The 22946-nt window shown below is 42.2% G+C and overlaps 1 protein-coding gene across 6 annotated transcripts in view; it reads right to left on the reverse strand.

Moving 5' to 3' along the window:
* The window catches only part of unc5c (unc-5 netrin receptor C), a 369639-nt gene that overhangs the window by 18516 nt on the left and 328177 nt on the right, over positions 1-22946 (reverse strand). For all 6 annotated transcript variants that reach the window (XM_062982200.1, XM_003221174.4, XM_062982202.1 and 3 more), the window contains 2 exons: positions 13807-13975; positions 5252-5485 (listed from right to left, as the gene is read on the reverse strand). In XM_062982200.1, the coding sequence (XP_062838270.1) occupies positions 5252-5485; positions 13807-13975 (403 nt within the window). The remainder of the gene's footprint in view (positions 1-5251; positions 5486-13806; positions 13976-22946) is intronic.

Consider the following 22946-nt stretch of genomic DNA (forward strand, 5'->3'; position numbering starts at 1 on the left):
AGGAAGGCTGGGGTTGGGAAGTAGTTTGCATGCTTAAGAATACTTTGCAAATTAATTGGCTGTCTCAAAATTTAACAAAGGACTTCTCAGCTTGAGGAATTTGACCTTTAAGAACTCCAGTATGAGAAGATCCAATCTATCTCTAATGTGCAGACTGAAACTTATATATTCATAATTTTTCACACTTTCTTTAAGACTGTGTCATAGTTCTTAGAAACATATCAAATATATGTGTTTTGATATAATATTGATATTTAAATAAAAAACATTCCTCTTGTTTTTGAAAGGAACTTTCCATACTGATTTAAATATTTATTTTGCATAGTTTTGTTCACATCATGCAGATGCATGTGAAATTTGAAGGGAATTACGAAGAACTTGAAAAACATGAATTTCATGTTTAAACTGTGTATATATATATGCAAATACAGGCATTACCGTGAACTTGAAAAACATGAATTTCATATTTAAACTTGTATATATATGCAAATACAGGTATTATCAAATCCCCTCAAAAATCTGAAAACCAAAACACTTCTGATACAAAGCATTTTGGATACAGGATACCATTAACAGTCCAATCAACATATTGTGAAACAGTTTTCAAAAGGCTGGTGGTTCTCATGTTAGTGAAGTGAATGTTCTCCATATTTTAGTCCAAACTTTACAAGATCTGTTCAAGATGACTGAACCTGAGGATGGAGTCTGCTAACATGAAAGCTATCTGCTGTCAGGACATGATTTAAAGCTTGAAAGTATGTTTCCCTTGCCAACATACCTGGAGCAAGGTCAGCTTTAATAAATGAACCTGGAGGAGGAGAGCATCCTGTGAGGAAGCCATAATCAGGAGAAAACATTCACAGGAGTTGAGGAAGGGTTTGGAAAGGGAGGAGGGAAGAGCACTATAAAAGGGACTGAAGGTAATGGGGAAATTAGTAGTGTTATTTTCTTTCTCATGTGTGTAGTAGCAATAAAGCTGGCTACGTCCACCTTGAGTGTGAGTAATTGCTAGAAACTACCAGCAGAAGCTGACACTGAGGATCATGGACAACCACACACACACATGCTCCACACAATGCATTACATATTATATTGATCTAACATGGATGTTCTCAGAATCTGGATACAGACTAGAGCTGACATGCCAGTTAAACTGATGAAACATGTCAACCGCCTTATCACATTGAGAAATTTCCCAGTCGTAAGACACTCCAGCCTCTTTTCAAGCATGGAAGGGCACTGAGCTCATCACATGAGTTTCCATCTTCTCACATGGAGAAATGTCTAAGTCGTAGGACACTTCAGCCTCTTTTCAAGCATGAAGAGGCACTGAGCTCATCACATGAGTTAAACATAGCTCTCTGTGGAAAAGAGGCAGAAGTGTCATGAAAGGAGGGAACTCCGGCAATCGACTTCATCACATTGAGAAATTTCCCCCACATAGGACACTACAACCTCTTTTCAAACATGGAGAGACACGGAGCTCATCACACGTTCCAAGGTTGAAAAGAGGCAGAAATGTCCTAAAAGGAGGAAACTTTGAACATGTGCCAGATCATGTCCAGTGCTCCTAACTCTTATCACACTTTACTCCCATGTTTACAACTGAAAAAAAGGTGGGATGGGAACCATCAAAAGTTTCCCATCCTATTTCAATGCCCAATGGTAGCAGTCTCTTGTATCCTATGGGGTTTGATGCAGAACCATGTGATCCCATGGAAAGAAATGGTTTTAGCCTGGAACACTGTCTTTTTTATCCTATGGGGTTAGATGCAAAACCACAGGGTACCATGGAAAATAAGTGGTTTTAAACTGGTGTGTAAGGAGCTTTAATGTAAGGGGCTTCAGGCAGGGCAAGGGATCTCTTGGTTTTTGGAAATTGTTGTTTCTTCAGATTAAAAACAAGTAACACTGACGTTGTGATGAATGTCAGATGAATGTACTGCCAACTCCTATGTTTCCACGTGTGAGTGTTATGGGGAGGCAGAACTAGAAATGGGATGGCTGACGATGTATGGGGGCGATTCTCTACCTTAAAGGGATGGTTATCCATGCTTTCCCCTCTCAATGTGATGAGGTGGGTAGATGCTATTTAAGAATCCAAAGAGGAGACTCTAACAGATTTCAAGCTGTCAAACTCTCACTGTGAAATCAGAAGACTAACCAAAACAAGGATCTGAACAGCTCATACCTACATTAGTTCAATGGTAATTTTTGAAATGCAACAGTTCTACATGATTGTTCCAGTTTTGCCCCAAAGGAGAGTCCAAAAGTCAAGGCAGCAATATTGCTGTACATTAGTGGCTGAGAACTGTAGAATGACTAGTACCTTTGGCTTACAGAGCCCATCAACACCAGCCAGCATAATAACTGGAGAGGAATTATGGATTGCAACAACTATAGATTATTTAAAATAATCAAGAGTTCATGACAGCCCACCCTTGTTCGGTCTAGTTTTGTTGGTTTTCATCTCCAAAAGGAGCACATCTTTTTAAAATATTAACAAATCTTAACTGCCCCTTCAAGACTAAGGGTGCACCTACAATGTAGAATGAATGCAGTCTGATACCACTTTAATTACCATAGCTCAATGCTATGGAAACACGGGAGTTGTAGTTTTGGGAGGTACCAGCACTCTTTGGCAGAGAAGGCTAAAGATCTCATGACACTACAACACCTACGATTCCAAGGCATTGAGCCATTGGTAGTAATGTCACACTGTATTAATTCACGCCATCATAATCTGTATTACAACATTCCATATATTCATAATAATGTGAGAATTACAGCTAAATTGAGAGGCAACATGGAACCAGAGCTTTGAGGCATATTCTTGCTAAGCAAAATGTCTGGCCAGTTCAATCCTGTGAGTCCTGCATCAGCTAAACCACTGCATAGCTATAACCATTTGTATCCATCATTCATTTTGTTGGGATTTACCAATATAAGGCTAAGCTTTCAGTGAAAGTCAGGCATATCTGCTTCAGCATCTTTAAAACACACGGGTTATCAGTTTGAGGAAATTTCCAGATTTCTGAGAGTTCACTGTGTTGATTTAGAACACCCAAAAGGCCTGAATGCCACCCAGCAGTGTTGTCAGTCCCCTGCTGTTTACTGTTAGGCCAAATGGCAGACCCAAAACTAGTCAAATTAGCATTGAGTGCACCATTTAATAGAGTAGCCAACCACCTCTTTCCCTACTTTCAGATAATGCTATGCTACTAAAATCCAATATGGAGGGTAATGACTTCCTGGGAACATTGTCAGGCATGGAGGCAGAGTGGATGCCTCTTCAGGTATATATATTACATTATATTAGAAATTTGAGTTCTGCTTTTGAAATACTGAGTGGACCTATTATATTACAAGACTTGACTAACCCGATATGGTCCAGTGGACCAATGTTTATATAGTTAAGAGTTTGCAAAAGTTAATGTTTGTTGTGGTTTTTTTTTTTTCAGGCGCCATGCTAGCTTGAAAGTCTGGGAGCTACCATCTAAAATAGATCTTTCAAGATCTGTCCAGAATAAGAAAATACTAGAAGGCATAGGTTCTCACTACACAGCAAATAAACAAACAGGGAATGAAAAAACTTAAAATGTCTTTGTGTGTTACTGTAATATAGGGACTATGCAAACACAGGTAAGTATCTCAATGTCTAATTTAAAAATATTTGGCTTTTGATGGACCTATGACATCTGAGACTCTTACAGCTTTCTGTGTATGTCAATAGGGCAGATGCCTCTATTACTAATTTTCAGATGTTTATTTGTGTGTGCAAATTCTGGGGAGAATGAGATGACACCCAAAGATTATGAAGACCAAGATGGGAAGATAGGAAAATATAATTTATCCTTGGGAGATTCAGACCTTGACATTGCTTAGAACTTAATCCCCTTTTAATGAGTTTGGGATGCACACAATAATATTCTGATGAATAAAATGCAGTAATTTTCTAGCAGAAGCTGTCGAGACATTGCCCCAAATAAACCCTGAGCACAAAGGCTTTCCTGGCTTGCATTCTCTGCTTGGAAGCAAACAATGAGTTTTTCCTTCAGAAAGTATGAGATAATGTAACACAAACAGCAGAAAACTGGTTTAATTCCTGCTACAATAGGCCTTGCAGGCTTTTGATGGACCACAAAACCCTACAAATTTGGTTTACTTGCATGTACACACATCATATAACAGAGATTATTTTAGATCACCTCCCACCTTGTTTTAACAACCTGTATAACTTACGTTCAGTCTGTTCTTTTGAACATTTCTTCACTCTGTGTACATTTTTAATGACCGAAGAATTGGGTTTCTGGTATCTTTGACACAGAATATATAATGTTCTGGGAGGCACAGTGCGAAACAGCATTCAGAAAGGAAATTAACTTGCTAGCAATGCACTAAGAAATGCAAACAACTTCTAGACAGAGTTTATGGATATGTTATGTAAACCTCTTTAGAGTAACCCAGTCTAAAGACAATTTGCAAGATAAGAATCAGATACTGGCAAGATAGCCTAAAGCTTGATGTTGGGGAGCTAAGCCTGACAGCACCAATATACTACCTATGAAGGAACTATATTTGATCACTGGTGTGTGAATTAATCTGCTGGACACAAGCAGCACCTGTTTTCACAAAATAAATATTACTCATGGAGTCACTAGGTGATGCATATATTACAATATCCTAATCCATAAGGTATATGCATAATTAAATATGCATAACAGGATCATGTCTGTCAATACTGAAAGCAACAACTCTGGTTCATTTCCATTGCAAATTGCCAGTGCAAAAACTGCAGACAAAGTCATCTAACAAAGCAATATAGCAGCAGGCGCTTGATTAACAACCCCGGAGCATCTTTTATCATTATCAACTATTTACAAAGAGGCATTTATATGTTTTGCATCTCTGGCAACCTGGCATGAAGCATTAAAAATACATGAATCACCAATGAAATTCGTGCACACCTTATGGCCTTTTAATAATGCAGAAATACTGGAATCAAGGTTATGATACGGATAAAAGAGAAAAAAAGAATACCAGAACAAGAATTAACCAACTGTGCATAGAAAATAAAGCAAATTATGTAAATGTTTAGTTCAACCTTCTCTTCTTCCCACCTCATTATAAAAGAGTATATGTCCATCCTAACCAAACACAAAGTCTAAAAATGTACAATACAAGTCATGCTTTTTAAAAAATGTGGAAGAAAGGAAAGAGGGAATGGATTTTAAAGAAAAATATACATTACCTTAAGAGCATCCTGGGTGTCATCTAGACAGTAGACACGGATGTTGTATTCCAAAGATGAGCAGATCAGTGGCCCAAAGATGGCCAGCTTAAGATGCTTTGCAGCTGCTTTGGTGATTGATTGCCCGACCAAGGCATAGGTGCTAAGAGTTTCTGTCAGGATATGGCAGGCCTCTGGATCCAACTGGATGTAGCATGGGGTAGTGAAGTTTTCTTCTCCAACTACTACCACATCCTAAAATGGGGGTGGGTGGGAGTTTGGGAGTCAACAACATAGGACAATTTTAGTGGTTTGGAACCATTAACCCAGCCAGGTTGTGGGTTTTAATTACTCTCTGAACAAGGATGATACAGTGGTGGGCACTTCAGAAAGGACAGGTTGCTCACCTGTAACCATGTTTCTTCGAGTGTACTCTGTGAATTCACACTAATGGAGAAGCTGCGCCTGCGCAGGTTCCGACGGAAACTCTTCCAAGCTGAAGTTCAAATTTTTGGCGGTAACCACGCCCCCCTTCCCAAGGGGCATATAAGGCAGCCCCAGGCGCGCGCTCCCCAGTTCCTACGCCGCCAAGGCAACGAGAAAGGGAGAGGTTTGCCAGAGGGGAAGGAAGGGCGGGTTTGTGTGAATTCACAGAGTACACTCGAAGAAACATGGTTACAGGTGAGCAACCTGTCCTTTTTCTTCGTGTACTCTGTGAATGCACACTAATGGAGACTGACACGCTAAGGTCCCGGATGGTGGGACAAGGCAAAACTCAACAATTTAGTGAATGTCCAAACACATATTTATTAGGACATAATGAGATAACAGTCTCAAGAGACCAGTGCAATCAATTGTCCGGAAGGACCAGTGCAATGCAAACATGAGCATAGTAGAAGAGGAAACATAACATAGAAATTTTCCAATAAACATGATAGAAAAAAACCATTCAATTGCATAGTGCATATAAACGCTCTCCCAGGGGGGAGAGGGACAAACACATCATATCCGCCTGGATCAATAAGGCGGTACCAGGTAATAGAGCAACTGCTCAACAATTAGGGAAAAACACATCCCTAGAGGTAGGTATAGGGAAAAACGACCGGCCGAAACTTGAAGGAGAGGTATAGAGAGTCACCTGCGGGTGAGTATAAGGAGAAAACGTTCGAGAGTCAGGAGAGGCAAGATGAGAGTACTGATCTTGCAAAGGCCGAGTCCTTTAAGGCTTTATTGTCCAGTCTGTAGTGAGAAACAAACGTAAGAGGGTTTGACCAGATAGCCGCTTTACATATGGAGTCAAGCGGAATACCCCTAAGGAAGGCGGTTGAAGCCGAGAGGCCCCTAGTCGACCTCGGGCGGATGGATGGAGGAGGAGGTCGCTTGGCTAGTTCGTAGGCCAACTCAATGGCCTGAGCAATCCAGTGGGACAGTCTTTGGGAAGAGATGGGATTACCCAACTTGTCCTGGGCATAAGCGACAAAGAGTCTTTGTGTCTTACGGATGTCCTTGGTACGGTCCCTGTAGAAAAGAAGTGCCCTTCGAACGTCGAGAAGGTGCAGTTTTTGCTCTAGAGGAGAGGAGGGGTTAGAGAAGAAAGCTGGTAGGACAATGTCTTGATTGAGGTGGAAAGCTGACACCACCTTAGGGAGAAAGGTAATGTCCGGGCGAAGAACAGCGCGGTCATGGTGAAAACGTAGATAAGGCTCGTCGACCCTGAGAGCAGCAAGCTCGGATGGCCGTCGTGCCGACGTGATCGCCACTAGAAAGGCCAACTTCCAGGAGAGCAGACGGAGATCGGTCGAGGCAAGCGGTTCGAAGGGAGCAGAAGTGAGTTGAGAAAGTACAAGTTCGAGATTCCAGCCCGGCGTAGGTGGTAGCGACGGCGGGCAGATGTTATTGTAGCCTCGGAGAAAGGTTTTGATCAAGTGATGAGAAAAGAGGCTGACCGTGGCGTTGAAAAGACCAGGAAAGAGCTGCGAGATAAGCTTTAATAGAAGCGAGAGAGAGTTTCTTCTCGACGAGAGTCATGAGGAAGTCGAGGACCACCGATACCGAGGTCGGAAAGGTGTCGACATTACGGGATCGAAGAAAAGCGTGAAAGCGAGAGAGTTTATAGGAATAAGCCTTGGTAGTAGACGGCTTATGGGCTGCCCGAAGGACGTCTTGCAGGCTCTGCGGAAGGGAGGCTAGGTAAGAATCCTCCATGCAGTGAGATGAAGGGAAGGGAGGTCCGGGTGAAGAATTTTGCCGTCCTCCCTTGAGAGAAGGTGCGGCGAGGGAGGCAGAGGGCGAAAAGTTCCTCTGGAGAGACGAAGAAGGGCCGGATACCACGGTTGGCGGGGCCAGGCCGGAGCTATGAGAATCGCTGTGACCGAGATCGAGAGAAGTCTTTCGAGAACTTTCGGTATGAGAGGAATCAGTGGAAAAAGATAAAGCATCTCCGCCGACCAGTCCAGTAGAAAGGCATCCCCTAGACAGCCGGGGAAGGAGTTCGGGGGAAGTCTCGCCCCGTAGCGGGGTAGCTGAGCGTTGTGGGGAGACGCGAAGAGATCCAGAGTAGGGCGTCCCCAGTGGAGGAACAGACCGTCGAGGATCTCGGGATCGAGCTTCCACTCGTGAGAGGAAGATGTCATCCTGCTGAGGGCATCTGCTAGGTCGTTTTGGGCGCCCGGCAGGTGGATTGCAGAGACCTGTACATCGTGGGCTATGCACCAAACCCAGAGACGGGAGGAGAGGAGCATCAATTTCCTCGAACCCGTACCGCCCTGTTTGTTGAATACTGCTACGAGGTTGTCCGATTGAATGAGGATGGACTTGTGACGGATGAGGCGGGAGAATGCTTTCAGGGCTTTGAGAATGGCGAGAAGCTCGAGAAAGTTTATGTGGTTGGCCCTCTCGGATGGGGACCAAAGATCTTGAACCGTTAGACCGTTCATGTGGGCTCCCCAAGCGTAAGTGGAGGAGTCCGTGGTTATGGTAAGCGACGGCGGGGCTGGATGAAATGGGAGGCCCCTGCACACGTTTTGGTGAGACGTCCACCATGAGAGGGACTGGCGGACGAATCTCGGTATCGACAGGTATCTGGAGTTGTGGTGGTAGGACGGCTTGAAAGTGTCTATAAACCACCTTTGTAGGACCCGAAGGCGCAGCCTGGCAAACGGGGTCGTGAGAACCGTGGAGGCCATGTGGCCCAGAAGGACTTGGATGGCACGGGCTCTGATTCTCCGGGCAGATCGACAAAGGGCGATGTGGTGGCGGAGAGCTAGGAATCTGTCGAACGGAAGTGAAACAGTCTCTGTGACGGAGTCGAAGAGGGCCCCGATGAACCGGATTCGGGTTGACGGGGAGAGATTTGACTTCTCGGAGTTGAGTTGGAGGCCGAGAGATTTCAGAAGACGCAGCGTGAAGGAAACGTGGTTTTCGAGAAGAACCGGATCGGGCCCGACGAGAAGCCAGTCGTCCAGATAAGGAAAGACCGTGATGCCATGTAGCCTTAGGTGGGCCGCTACGGCGGCGACGACCTTGGTAAAGACCCTCGGGGCCGTAACGAGCCCGAAGGGTAAAACGGTAAATTGATAGGTTTGGTCGAGCACTTTGAAACAGAGGAAGCGTCTGTGCGTCTCCCGTATCGCCACGTGGAAGTAGGCGTCTCGTAAGTCTATGGAGGCAAAGTAGTCTCCCCGCTGCAGCATCGGGAGGATAGAGGCAATAGAGACCATCCTGAATTTGGAAGGGCGAATGAATATATTGAGGGCCCTTAAGTCCAGAATGGGGCGTAGCCCGCCTCCTCTCTTCGGGACTGTAAAGTATCTGGAGAAGAAACTTAAAGGGTCCAGTTCGGGAGGGGAGGGACGGATGGCGCCTTTGGCCAGCAATGTCTCGACTTCGGCCAGTATCTCTGGGGAAGGAGTTGAGGTGGGAGGTCCGTGAACTCTAAGGCGTAGCCGTCTTGGACAATGCGAAGAACCCATGCATCTGAAGTAATAGAGTCCCAGTGACTGTAGAAGGGGGCTAGGCGGTCTGCAAAGGCGCCGGAGGGTCGAGGCAGCGTGGGCTCTGCATCGGTAGCGGGCGAGGAGCTTTGGCAGGGGTTGGCATCAGGTACGCCGGTTAGCCTGCGGAGGAGCGGGGGTGGTTCGACCGCGTTGCTTTTGCGGATGAGGTCCCCGACGAGGTTGGTGATGGGTTTGATTATTCGAGCCCGAAGGCCGCCTGAAAGAGTGGTGTCTGAAAGATTGCGGCGGGAAGCGGCGGGAGCGGTGCGGGAACCAGCGGGTGCGCTGAGGTTGCGGTTGGTCGCCACATTTAGACGCAAGAATTTTAAAGTCATGATTAGACTTAAGTTTGTCATCGGTACCGGAGTTAAAAAGTCCGAGCGCGTCAAAGGGAAGGTCTTCAATGACCTGTCTGGAAGATGAGGAGAGACCCGAAGACCTCAGCCAGGCGTGGCGGCGGATGGATATCGCGTGGGCAATCATCTTGCCCGCAGTATCACCTGTATGTTTCGCCATTTGTATTTGGTGGTGAGCAAGCGAGTCTGCTTCCTGTTGGAGGGTAGTGAGGACGGAGCGGTCTTCGTCCGACATCTTAGCGAAGAAGGGCTGTGCCTTCTCCCAGATAATCTGCTGGTAGGCACCCATGCAGGCACCATAGTTCGCCATGCGGCAAAGCAAAAGGGCTCCGGAGTAAAGTTTTCGACCCACGGCGTCGAAGCGTTTCCCTTCTCTGTCGGCCGGAGTGTTCGACTGACGACCCGAGGATTGAGAGGCCTTAACGACCAGGGAGTTGGGGTCGGGGTGGTGTTTGAGCCATTCCAAGGTATCGTCGTCGGTACGGTACCAAGTCTCGATCCTCTTCGAGGTCGGAGGAATGGAGGAAGGGGTTTTCCAGGAGGCCTGGATAACGTCCAAGAGATAAGGCAGGAAAGGGAGTAGCGTGGCCGGCGGAGCTTGGGCCTGCACCCTTTTGAAAACTGGATCAGACACTGCTTTGGAAGTCTGCTTGATCTCCAAACCCAGGGCGTCGGCCATTCTGACCATTTGATCAGAGAAAGCACGAATATTGTCAGTAGGAGAAGGCGGGTCCGCCTCATACGCATCGTGGGGAGGAGAGAGGTCGAGACCGAGAGAGACCACCGAGGCCGAGAGGACAGAGTCTGGGCGGTCAACATCAACATCTTCCTCCTCAGCCCCTTGGGGGGACTGAGGGGGAGAAGAAAGCACAGTCTCGGGAGGAGGCATGGCCTCGCGGGAAGAGAGGGCCGGGAGCCGAGGATCCTTGGAGGCTGAGGCCTGAGCTGCTCGAGCCAGGCGAGCCGTTTGTCTGCCACGCTCCGGTGTCGAGGTGGGAGGGAAGAGCTGTTGGCGCGACGAGTGAGGCGGCGCAAGGGGCTCCGGCACCGGCACCCTGACCACCGTTTGGGTAGAGTGGTGGGGTGAGTCCTGCAGCTCCCCGTCAGACAGGGGGTGCAATGGAGATTGGGAAACATCTCTAGGCCTCTGTGCTGGCACAATTGGAGAGGATCTTCTCGAGGAGGTTGCCGAGGAAGATGGCTGGTCTCTCCTTGAGGAGGCCGAGGAAGAGGAGCGCTGAGTCAGCCGTTTCTTTGTCGGCGGTTGCTTGGATGCAACCCTCAAGGACTTGCCAGGTGTGGGAGGAACCACAGCTGAGTCAGATTGCGCTCGACGAGACTCCTCGTGAGCCCTTTTAAAGGCTATTTTGATAGCAGAGGAGGACGGAGGGGAGCCGATACGAGAGCGGATCGAGGTCACCGAAGCCAAAGAGCTCGACGTCGAGGAAGGCCCCACCTTTCCGGAGCGGGTCGATACGGTAGCCGTCGTCACGGTACACGGTGGCTTGACCGGCTTAGCGGCCCTGGAGGTCTTGGACGCCCTGGACGAGACCGAGGAGGCTTTAGCTGACGGAGGCTTAGCTGGCGGCGCCGACATAGCTCTTAGGGCTGAAGACGACGACGTACCCGACGTCGATGGAGTCGGTTCTGGCGCGAGAGATTTTTCGTAAAGTGCCGCTCTAAGCCTAGCGGCTCTGTTCTTTCTGGCCTGAGCTGTGAGAGCTAGGCAGAAACGGCAGGTACTGACCACATGAGCCTCGCCAAGACAGAAGAGGCACTTGGCGTGGCCGTCCGAGTCAGGAATCTTAGCAGCACACTGCGTGCAACGCTTGAAGCGAGTAGTAGACATGCGAAGAGTCCGAAGTGAACCTTGCGGCGGAAAAAAAGGAACTGGGGAGCGCGTGCCTGGGGCTGCCTTATATGCCCCTTGGGAAGGGGGGCGTGGTTACCGCCAAAAATTTGAACTTCAGCTTGGAAGAGTTTCCGTCGGAACCTGCGCAGGCGCAGCTTCTCCATTAGTGTGCATTCACAGAGTACACGAAGAAAAAGCAGATGGTGCTCTTGGTTCTACATGAAAAACATATTTCTAGACTTGCCTTTCCAATTAATAATCTCTGTTCCCATATGGCTGTTTCAATATTTACAATAAAAAAAAACTATAAGCATGAAAGCTATAGGATAAGCTGATAAATCTATGCTCTTCTAAAAACAGAATATACTAATACAAATAAATTATTGTTAATGGCTATATTTTGTTGTTTATCATTGCATACATTCAAAGGCTGTCTTTCATACTTGGCAAAAAAAGAACCAAAGAGTGCACTATTTCTTATTCTAAATATCATTTTTTTAAACACGAAGCTATGATGAATTCATGAAAAACCTTCTCTCTGTTGCCTCCAAGTAAGAAAGCTGGCAATACTAATGATATGAATTAACTATTGGATTTAATATATTCCTAGCATGGGAGCATATTCAAGACTCTTTGCTGAGGTCAGGGTGATGTTGCACATTGCAGCGGTAACACCATCTTTCCTAAGGGGCAGGGAGAAAGGTATTATCTGCAATGCTGCTTCCACCAACCCCTGCTGTCCAAACCCTGAAGCGTTTGTGCTGGCACTCATAAGATTGACTTGCCTCCAGCAATGCAAACATCTGTTCAGTGAAGGGAAAGAAGCACAGTGATCTGTTCCAAATTGAATGAGAGGGCTAACCAGAATGATCAACAGGAAATTTGGTGAACTTCTGCAAACTACATGCATAATGCCAGAAACCAATTTAGGACCTGCGCTGTTGTGAGAATATGCCTATTAAGGACTACAACCAAGATAATCCCAGAAACAACATGGCTACAACATTTGAGGCCCTTCCACACAGCCCCTTTCTTCCAGGATCTGATACCAGATCATTTGTTTATCCCAGAGTATCTGGAAGTTGAGGCTCATATAATCCAGTTTAAAGCAGATAATCTAGGATCAGATCCTGGGATATGGGGGGATATCTGCTGATTTGTGCCCCAAATAGTGAAATGAAACAACCATATCAAATAATGGCTTTCCCTATCTCTTATGGGTCAACTGGACAGTAAACTCCCCATTGCCATCAAGAAACCAAAAGTAAGGACCTAAGGTAAACATCCTCAAAAGGAGGAATCAATGGATCCAAGTTTAACTTTATCAACAGGCTTCAAGAAAGGCTGGAAATGCTGCATACAAACTAGCACAGCAGGAATCATACAAGTGAACTTGCATAAGTGAACTTTGCATAAAATAGGTTTCTGAACAAGGAATGGTGCCAGACTTCAGGATACCCTCAGATTCTCATGCTGTTACTTTTCTTTCCTACCTACATCCTGCACTAGCCAGAAAATGAAAATAACCTTCAGAACTAGTGAATGAATGCACCGAAGCAAGTCTACCTAACAAAGAGGAAAAACAAATCTAAACATAGATGATTCCTGCAAAACACAGATGATTCCAAGATGTACGTGTAGTACAGCCATTCTTCCACATTTGAAGATTTAACATTTGCAGAATATTATTAATGGGTTTGATTAATAAAACCTCTCTAGGTCATCCAACATAACTCTATGGTCAACTTTAATTGAACTAGTTAGATGTATTTGAGAAAGTTTACCCAGAATGATTAAGTAGATGAATGTGTTCCAGTTCACGAATTTCCAGAGTAATTCATGTCATAAACTAGACTGCAGAATACCTGGAGGGAAGGCATTATGCATTCTAGTTTTATGAAATAAATTGCTCTATCGTAACTTGTCTACATTATTTCTTCAGAGTCCAGTGTTCAGCTGTGAAATGTATGTCTAGTGGCAGGTATGAGTAAACTGATCACTAAATAGCTGCAAGTGTTTCCATACTCGGGCCCTTTCCACACAGCTGTATAAAATTCACATTGAACTGGATTATATGGCAGTGTGGACTCAGATAATCCAGTTCAAAGCAGATTGTGTGGATTATCTGCCTTGATATTCTGGGTTATACAGCTGTGTGGAAAGGCCCTCAGCGAATAGTCAAAATAATATTGTCCCTCTTTAGCTTGTATTGCCAATTTCTGGCATCTTTAGATGTCTCTTAAGTGGCCTTCCCTTTTTAAAATTTACTTTCAATGTTATTTTATAATTTTGATAATTAAACAAAAAGTTCTATTCTTCCAGCTAACCTATTACATAATCTTAGCAATGAACAGTGAAGATCTGTAATCTTACCTCCCATTGCCCCTGGGCTGTTTGGTTCTTCAGCTGGATCTTCCAGTCTTCAGTGTTTGATTCTGCACAATGGTGTATTGTTAGAATGACAGGCCGAGTCAGCAATGCTCCTGGAGGTCCACAGCTTACTACAGGTGTCAAAAGGGTTTGACTATCTTCCACTGGGGGCCTGGCAGCGTTATAGGACAGAAAGTTCATATGCATCAGATCATAATAATAACTTTTATTCAAATGAAATAGATGGTTATTGCAATCAATGGAAAATTTGGTACTAAAGTAAAACCCCTTATCCACAGGAGATATGTTCCTGACTGGGCTGAAACTGTGGATACTGTATGGCTGAGCACCATTAAATTACTTGACTTCTCCCAGCATACCACACAGTTGCATTGGAAGACCTAGAGAATGCCAGAGAGATATCTTCTCTAGGAATTCACTAGTTCTCCACTTCAACACTATGGTAACATTCAAGTGAATTGAATTGTTAGGAGGATTTAGTCAATTCCTAGGGAGATTATTTCCCCCTGAGCCCAGATTAATGAAGCTATGGACATGAGGCTTATTCTTGCCAACCAAGAGAGAGCAGGTTGATGGCTTCGTGACACAGGGGGTATTCTTCACTGACATCTTTATTGTGGAACTCTTTTCCAAAAAAAGAAATGTAACAAATTTGGAATGTGAGGAAAACATCAAAAGTAAAATTTCACTGTTTGCAAAGTTTCCTTTTCATTTGTGTCCCATGTTCTTATGGGGCCTTCACAAAGCTTATGGAGCAAGGACTTTTTTCTTGGACATAAGGTTGCTCTACTGATTACATTAGGGATGTTCTCATAGGCAAAAAGGAATAATTGTACAAGTTTCTGTCCCATTATTAAAATTATAATCCAAAATCATGTCTTTTTTGAGGACTATTCACAGTTTGCACTTACTTCGTGTGCAATTAATTTCTGCACAAAGAATGTATTTTGTACAGATTATGTTCCAAATTAAGAAGGTCCTCAACAATTCAAGATTCTCTTCATCTAGTTATCTGACATTTAGGAAACTGATTTTTTATCTATCAATATTTTTATATTCTTTCCCTCCTTTTATCATATTTCTTAATACAGTAGAGTCTCACTTATCCAACATAAATGGGCTGGCAGAATGTTGGATAAGCGAATATGTTGGATAATAAGGAGGCATTAAGGAAAAGCCTATTAAACATCAAATTAGGTTATGATTTTACAAATTAAGCACCAAAACATCATGTTTTGCAACAAATTTGACAGAAAAAGCAGTTCAATACTCAGTAATGCTATGTAGTAATTACTGTATTTACGAATTTGGCACCAAAATATCAGGATGTATTGAAAACATTGACTACAAAAATGCCTTGAATAATCCAGAATGTTGGATAAGCGAGTGTTGGATAAGTGAGACTCTACTGTAGTACAAAAACAAGCCCCTCCCCCATTTCCAGACTAGATATGTTGTTTCGTCTATGCCCACAACCCTCGGCTATCTTCTTTCACTTTTGGGGGATATGGTGAAAGAAATCTAAACTAGAGAAAAGCATTTATAGATAAGGAAGGGCCTACACTGATTTTTCTCTGGCTATTTAGTGATGTGCTGGTGGATAGTGAACAATACTAAGGGTTGCAGAATAGGGCAATCTGTTTGGCTGTGTTATATTTTAAGAGTACGGGGACACCATTTTGGCCATTGCCCAAGGCAATAAAATGCCATGGACCAATCCTCCTTACTTCTTTCTCCCTGTCTATCTGCAAATTCCACTGATACCAAAAATTGCATTCCCCTCAAGACAGAGGTTATATGGGAGCGTGGACTATGAGCTATAATAGACTACGTAAAACTTAGAAAATTGGAATGAATGCTTTTAATTACTAACTTATACAAATCTTTGTCTACAAAAGGCTAACTGTATTTACAGTAGTTTAACTGTCATCATATCTCTGAAAGAATCCTGGGATCTGTAGTTTATATAAGGTTTTTAAATATACCATTAGTGATAACATCCACACTTCTCTCTAAGATAACATGTTTCAGATTTCCCTAGAGGGTAGCAAGATAATCACTTTAGGTTTGTGGAGTACAGATTTCATTAAAGCAATTATGTTTGATCTCTCTGTCACTCTGTCTACCATTTGGGTTGCAAAAATTGAAATTTGCTTTTTCTTTTTTGACTGACATGCCGTTTTAATAGCTATGCTCCAAGAAAGTAAAGAAAAAGAATACAGAGTGAGAAAAGGGAGATGAATAACTCACAGGAGCAGATGGTAACCCTTCCAGTCATGCAAAGTGAGGATTTTGCAACTCTAAGATTTTGTTGTCTTCCTACTGCTATTTTATATATATTTTTTGCATTTTACAAATTAAGATCAAGACTCTCTCAAACATCCTATAGCTGTCTGCTTTTTTCTCCTACATAGAATTGTCCTATTATTTTTATTTATTGTTTTCATTTTCTCCTCTTTCAATTTTGGAAAAGGTGGAAGGAAGCCAAACAAAATGTTCCCCAGTTTCATTTGCCATTGCAAATATACTAAAGAGGGTAGTCTTCATACACTTTTGATTATATGAAATGTTTCTTTACTGCTGCTAGATTGAGGTTACAAAAATGCATCCGGAAGTACAGTAATTAATACTATCAAAAGCATGACTACAAACCTGAGAACTTAAAACATTCTTATGCAACTATATTTACTAAGGGAAAAGAGGCTTACCAATTTAATTCTGTTATCCCTAATATTTACCAGTCAACCACGATGAGCCTCTCTATTTTATAACTACTGTCCAATCCTTTAGTTCAACAAGGAGAGGCAATAAGGTTATAGTTACATAGCTGCTACCCAGGCTTTGGAATGCCTTCTTTAGTACGGAGGCTAGGATTTCCCCTTCATTTTTCCTCTTATTAGCATGTATTTTCTGTTCTGTTGGGCTTTTAGGAACTAACTGTTTAATTGTACAGTGGGCCCTTGGTATCTACCAGAGTTTGCTCCAGGAATATGGATGCCAAAAATGTGTCAATGCTCAGGTTTCATTATATAAAATTGCATATTAAAATGGTATCCCCAAGAGTATAGAAAATAACAAAATCAAGGTTTGCTTTTGGGAATTTTTAAAACATTTTCAAGCCATCGATGGTTGAATTCGTGCATACAAATTTGAGTCTACATGCATTTTAATTTGTATATTAATTTGCTGAAAGTTTGGATTGGCGCAATGTGGACTCATTTTCCCACTTATATGGAAATTACCAGTTTTCACTGCAGAAATAACTTGGGGGATAGGATAGAATGAACGAAATTATGGCAAAATCAAGATGTTACGTAGAATAGAGCACAAAGATGTAATTGTTGCAATGAAAACTGTTGTTTCTGTATTAAACAATGTTGGAACAACAATTTATCACCATCAAGTGATGTTAATCATTTAATCTTTAATGTATTGTTACTAACATACATAGTAATTAAAAAAAGTTTACATATGTATCTACACTATTATGTATAAGCATTATAATTAAGATGCAATTCATTCAAGAACATTTATTTGAAATGACTATGAGAAAATCAACACCTATGTTTTCAGTAGACCTAACTAATCTGAGACAGCTGAGAGTCTTTAAACCAGCTTTCTTTAACATGTTATCCTCCAAGGTTTTGGATGACAATTCCTTCCATCATGAACAGTCATCAGAGACGATGGGAGCTACAGCTGAAAACATCTAAAGTGTATCATGTTGAGAAAGCTGCCCTAAATCATGCTGAACTTGCAGGAATGTCCTTGCCACTAGTGAGGCTTCTTTGATAGCAATGAGGAAAGAGGGTGCGACAGCCTGGGAGCAATGCCAGCCTTCCATATGGACTGTTAGGATTCCCAGGTTGATGGCTAATAGTAACACTTTCAGCAACACCCTCATGCTTTTAGATATAATTGAAGGAAATGCTCTGACACCACAACCTTTACCCAGTAGAAAGACTGGTTTTATCGAGCCATAGAGAGAACACTGTCAAACTCAAGTAGTAGCAGAAAGACAACAGAAGGAATCTAGAGAGATCAGAAGGACATAGAAATGTTTTTGGAACGTGGAGGTGGGAAAACAAGGAGCTGGCACGTAGGACTCTGAGGAATAACACATTTCGGCTTTTAGTCTGTGCTATTAACAGTTGCCATGTCATATTCTGAAGCAGGCCCAAGGGACTGCAGGTCTGCAGCAAGTGAGCTTTTTGTTCATGCCTTTGAAATTCACAGCACAAACCTTATGCCTGTTTACCTTATGCTCAGTCCTAAACAGGAATAGATAGGTCTAAGTCTCATTGAACTCGGTGACCTTCATTTTCAAGTAGCTGTGGTTAAAGCTGGAGCTCTTTATTTACTTTTCTACAGTACAGTGCAACCCTTGACTCTCTGAGATCAGTATTTGCAATTTCCTGTATCAATATCTGACAAAATATGTCCCCAATAGACATCTTCTAGGTCCTCCAGCACAGGTCTATGTTATTCTTGGGCTGCATGCCTTTCATTTCAATATCGTTTGCTATTATATGCAATTTTCACATATCCATGAGAAGTCTGGTTCTATACTGTAATGCAAAATCCCCATTGTAAAGTCCACTTAGCAATTTAGTTCTCAAACCATCACATCCACTAGAGATTATTTGGTTTTGCCATGAAGAATCTGCAGTTATGCTAAATTAGTCCTGATTTAGGGTTCCATGATATTGACCCACCATGTGCTGGGCTTTTAAGCTAAATCATAGTTGTTTGACAATGTTAAATCACATCACAGCGTAAAGAAAACCACACTCACTTGCAATGTTAACCCACTGCTAGTGGGTTTAGTAAAATGGTAGAAATGACCTTTAAAGAAACCAACAAAATGATTACTAAGAAGATTAAGAAAAACCCAGAAACATGCTTATTGGGTTTGTTTCAGGAGAGAATTGCCAAAGATGTAGAAATTTGCCAAAATAGTTTTGTGGTAGTGAGAATTATTATAGAAAAATCTTTATTAAGGACTAGCTGTGCCCAGCCACGCGTTGCTGTGGCTTTTTTTTAGTGGTGTTGGTCAATGTACATTAGGTTTTATTTTTGTTGTGACCGTAAAGAAAAATTATACAGTATTATTTATTCATTTATTATATTAAAGCAATATGACAGGATATTACGGTATAATATATTATACGACTATTTCACAATATTAGATATACAGTAGAGTCTCACTTATCCAACATAAACGGGCTGGCAGAATGTTGGATAAGTGAATATGTTGGATAATAAGGAGGGATTAAGGAAAAGCCTATTAAACATCAAATTAGGTTATGATTTGACAAATTAAGCACCAAAAAATCATGTTATACAACAAATTTGAGAGAAAAAGTAGTTCAATACAAAATAATGCTATGAAGTAATTAGTGTATTTATGAATTTAGCACCAAAATATCACAATATATTGAAAACATCGACTATAAAAATGCGTTGGATAATCCAGAATGTTGGATAAACGAGTGTTGGATAAGTGAGACTCTACTGTATATATATATATATATATATATATATATATATATATATATATATATATTTTATTGTATTGTTATTAGTATTATATTGTAGTGTGTTATAATATTATTAGCAGTATTATATGTATATACATTGTATTATATTATTATATATATTAATATATTGCAAATTGGCCCCAGAGTACGGAATAGCCTTGTAGTTTTAAAGCCTGGGTGGTTCCGTGTGTTAGAGGGGGGGAATGCTCGTTGGGAGGTGCTAGGTGGTCCTGATTGTTTCCTGGATTGAATTCCAGTGTTTTCAGAGTGTTGCTCTGTATTTGCTGTCCTGAGATGAAAGAGTGATGAGTACGGAATGGCCTTGTACCTTCAAAGCCTGGCTGCTTCAGTGCCTGGGGAGGGGGGGGATCATTTGGTGGGAGGTGTTAGCTGGGTGTGATTGTTTCCTGGATGGAATTTGTGTGTTTTCAGAGTGTTGTTATTTATTTACTGTGCTGAGATGAGATGAGAGAGTGATGAGTATGGAATGGCCTTGTAGGTTCAAAGCGTGGGTGGTTTCCTGTGTGAAGTGGGGAATCCTTTGGTGGGAGGTGTTAGATGGCCGTGATTGTTTCCTGGATGGAGTAGCTGTGTTTTTAGAGTGTTGATCTTTATTTACTGTCCTGAGATGAGATTGTTGTGTATTATTGTACCACAGTAATTATTTCATATTACAGTAGAATTTCACTTATCCAACATTCATTTATGGAATGTTCTGGATTATGCAATGGAGTCTGCCTTTTAATAGTCAATGCTTTTGGAGTGAGTGTTTTTAATTTATTTTGATATTTTGGTGGTAAATTTGTAAATACAGTAATTACTACATAACATTACTGCGCATGGAACTACTTTTTGTGTCAAATTTGTTGTATAACATGATGTTTTGGTGTTTAATTTGTATAATGATTACCTAATTCGATGTGTAATTAGTTTTCCTGAATCCCTTCTTATTATCCAACATATTTACTTATGCAACATTCCCGGCTTGTTTATGTTGGATAAGTGAGATTCTAGTGTATATTTATAATCTTATATTATTTGTATAGAAGTAGATTATATGAGGCGCCTTCTGTTATAATAATAATTATTATTATAGTCTTGAATGATTATCATTGTTATAAAAATAATAACTTACTATTATTAGTTATTATAATATTGTTGAATGATTATCAATGTTATAATAATTATTAATTTGTGAATGATTCTCTCTATAATAATAATAATAATAATAATAATAATTTTCTATTATTACGAATTGTTAATACATTGTTGAATGATTGTCAGTGTTATAATAATTATTATTATGACAGCCTTGAATGTTTATTATAGTTATTATAATTAGTTATTATTATTAATTATTATTGTTGAATGATTATCAGTGTTATAATAATAAGAACTGACTATTATGAATTATTGTGTTCTCGAATGATTATCAGTATCATAGTAATAATAATAAGTTAGTATTATTGGTTATTATTACATTCTTAACTGATGATCAGTTATTATTATATTAATAATCATTATTACTCACAGGGAAGGGAAAGGTGAGGGCGATAGGGTTTGAGATGGAAAAAAGGGGGGCTCCTGAGGCATTGGAGGGGTTAGAATTTGTGGGTGAAAACAACAACAACAACAATAACAACAACAGAAAAGGGGGGAGCTCAGCCTGGGCCAACTTGGGCCTTCCCTTGACTTGTTTTTGGGGGCCAACTTCCACCCTTCCTGGCCTGAGGCTCTTTCCTTTTCCCCGTCAGCAGTTTAACCGGGTGAGAGGAAAAAGGAAGGGGCCTGAGGCCGGGAAGGGCAGGAGTTGGCTCCCAAAACAACTTGAGGGGAGGCCCAGGCCTGCTCGAGGGCCATGCCCTCCTCTTCCCCCCTCACCTTGAAGAGCTTGAAGACCTCCGAGAAGAACCGAGAAGGGAGGAGGAGAGAGGGTGAGGTGGGGGCTCCGTGGGGCCTTCCTCGAGCTGAGGGGAGGGGAGAGGGGCGGGAGGAGGGGGCCTGAACGGCAACCGGGGGCCCTCCATATGCCCTGAGGGGGGAGGAGATTGAGGGGGAGAGGGCAGAGAGCGACGTGAGGCCCGCACGCCTCCCAGCGCGGCCTACTCCATCCCGCGCCCACCAAGGAATCTGCCAAGGAATCTGCACATCGCCTGTTGCGGTTTTATTTATTTATTTCAAATATTTCTATCCCGCCCTTCTCACCCGGAGGGACTCAGGGCGGCGTACAATTGGCAACAATTCGATGCCGATACATCATTAAAAACAACATATAAAAATACAACCAATTAAATACAGTATAAAATATAAAACATAAAACGTGTTTAACATCCGTTCGTCCAATATCCTCCAACTTTATCCATATAACAATCTGGGTCGTCTTTATCATTTATTCATTAAAAGCCTGGGCACAAAGCCATGTTTTTAAGGCTTTTCTAAAACTCAAAAGGGTTGGGGCTTGCCGTATATCTCTGGGGAGGGTGTTCCATAGCCGGGGAACCACCACCGAGAAGGCCCTGTCCCTCGTTCCCACCAGCCGCGCCTGTGTTTGTTGGCCGTATGTTGGCCCTGTGATTGTGTTTGTCATGTATTTGTGTTGTATCTTACTGGAGCCGTGGATGATGGGTTGTGTTGTGAAATTTCGAGGTTGGGCGGCCTGTAGTTTAGTTGTTTTGTGCTTCGCCCTGATGCCATTACTCTTTTATATATATAGATTGGAAAAAAACTGTAGAGTATATTCAAATGGCCAAGATCTCCAATGGCATAAGGGAAGGAAACAAAGAAGAATTTGTTAGAAAATGGAGACTGGCCTTTGGGTATTCAAAAAAGCTAAAATCAGATTTTGAAATAGGGAAATGAGGGGATTAATTACTGTAATGATAATGACAGATTTTTGTTAGATAGATACTACTTCCATATGATGTGGTGCCGGAAGTCATGGGTGGTGGTTCATGGGTTGGAATGGGGAGGTGGCGGGACAGAGGAAATAAAACTTGTATTTTGATTGTTGACTCTCAAGGATTTTATGCTTCTTTTTTCTCCTATATCACAATAAAAATTATACAACAAAACATAAAATGGTAGAGGTGGTGTAACTAATCATAGCGAAAGGATATCACTTAGTCTGTCGGACATCATATGTTGAGAAATGGATCTTCCCCTTCTACTGTAAAGATCCAACTGGACATTATATCATAGAAACTTAAAATACACCTAATCAGAGGAAAAGGGTTCAGGAAAGGGAAATTATGGGTGAAGACTACAGGAAGGTCATTCTGACCATAACCTAATTTGCCAAAAAGTTATTTGCTATGTACATGTATCTTAGCTAAGGTAGGTTATTTCAGAAGAAAAGCATTTGGTCGTAAGTCCCTGGAAGAGAAGATATGAATGATGTCCAGAACACCTCAGCTCTGTTGCTAAAGTATACATAAATCCCTTTAGGGATGGCATACAGAGGGCTATTTGTGTTTTGTCCCAAAATATCCCACATGTTGCAAGCGTCAAACTCCATGAGGGGTTAGTGCTGCTTTGTCTTGCCAGAGGGAAGAATAAGTTTTGCATTTCACGTGTGAGCACCTG

Source organism: Anolis carolinensis, chromosome 5 (genome assembly GCF_035594765.1).
Source record: "Anolis carolinensis isolate JA03-04 chromosome 5, rAnoCar3.1.pri, whole genome shotgun sequence".
Lineage (NCBI taxonomy): Eukaryota > Metazoa > Chordata > Lepidosauria > Squamata > Dactyloidae > Anolis > Anolis carolinensis.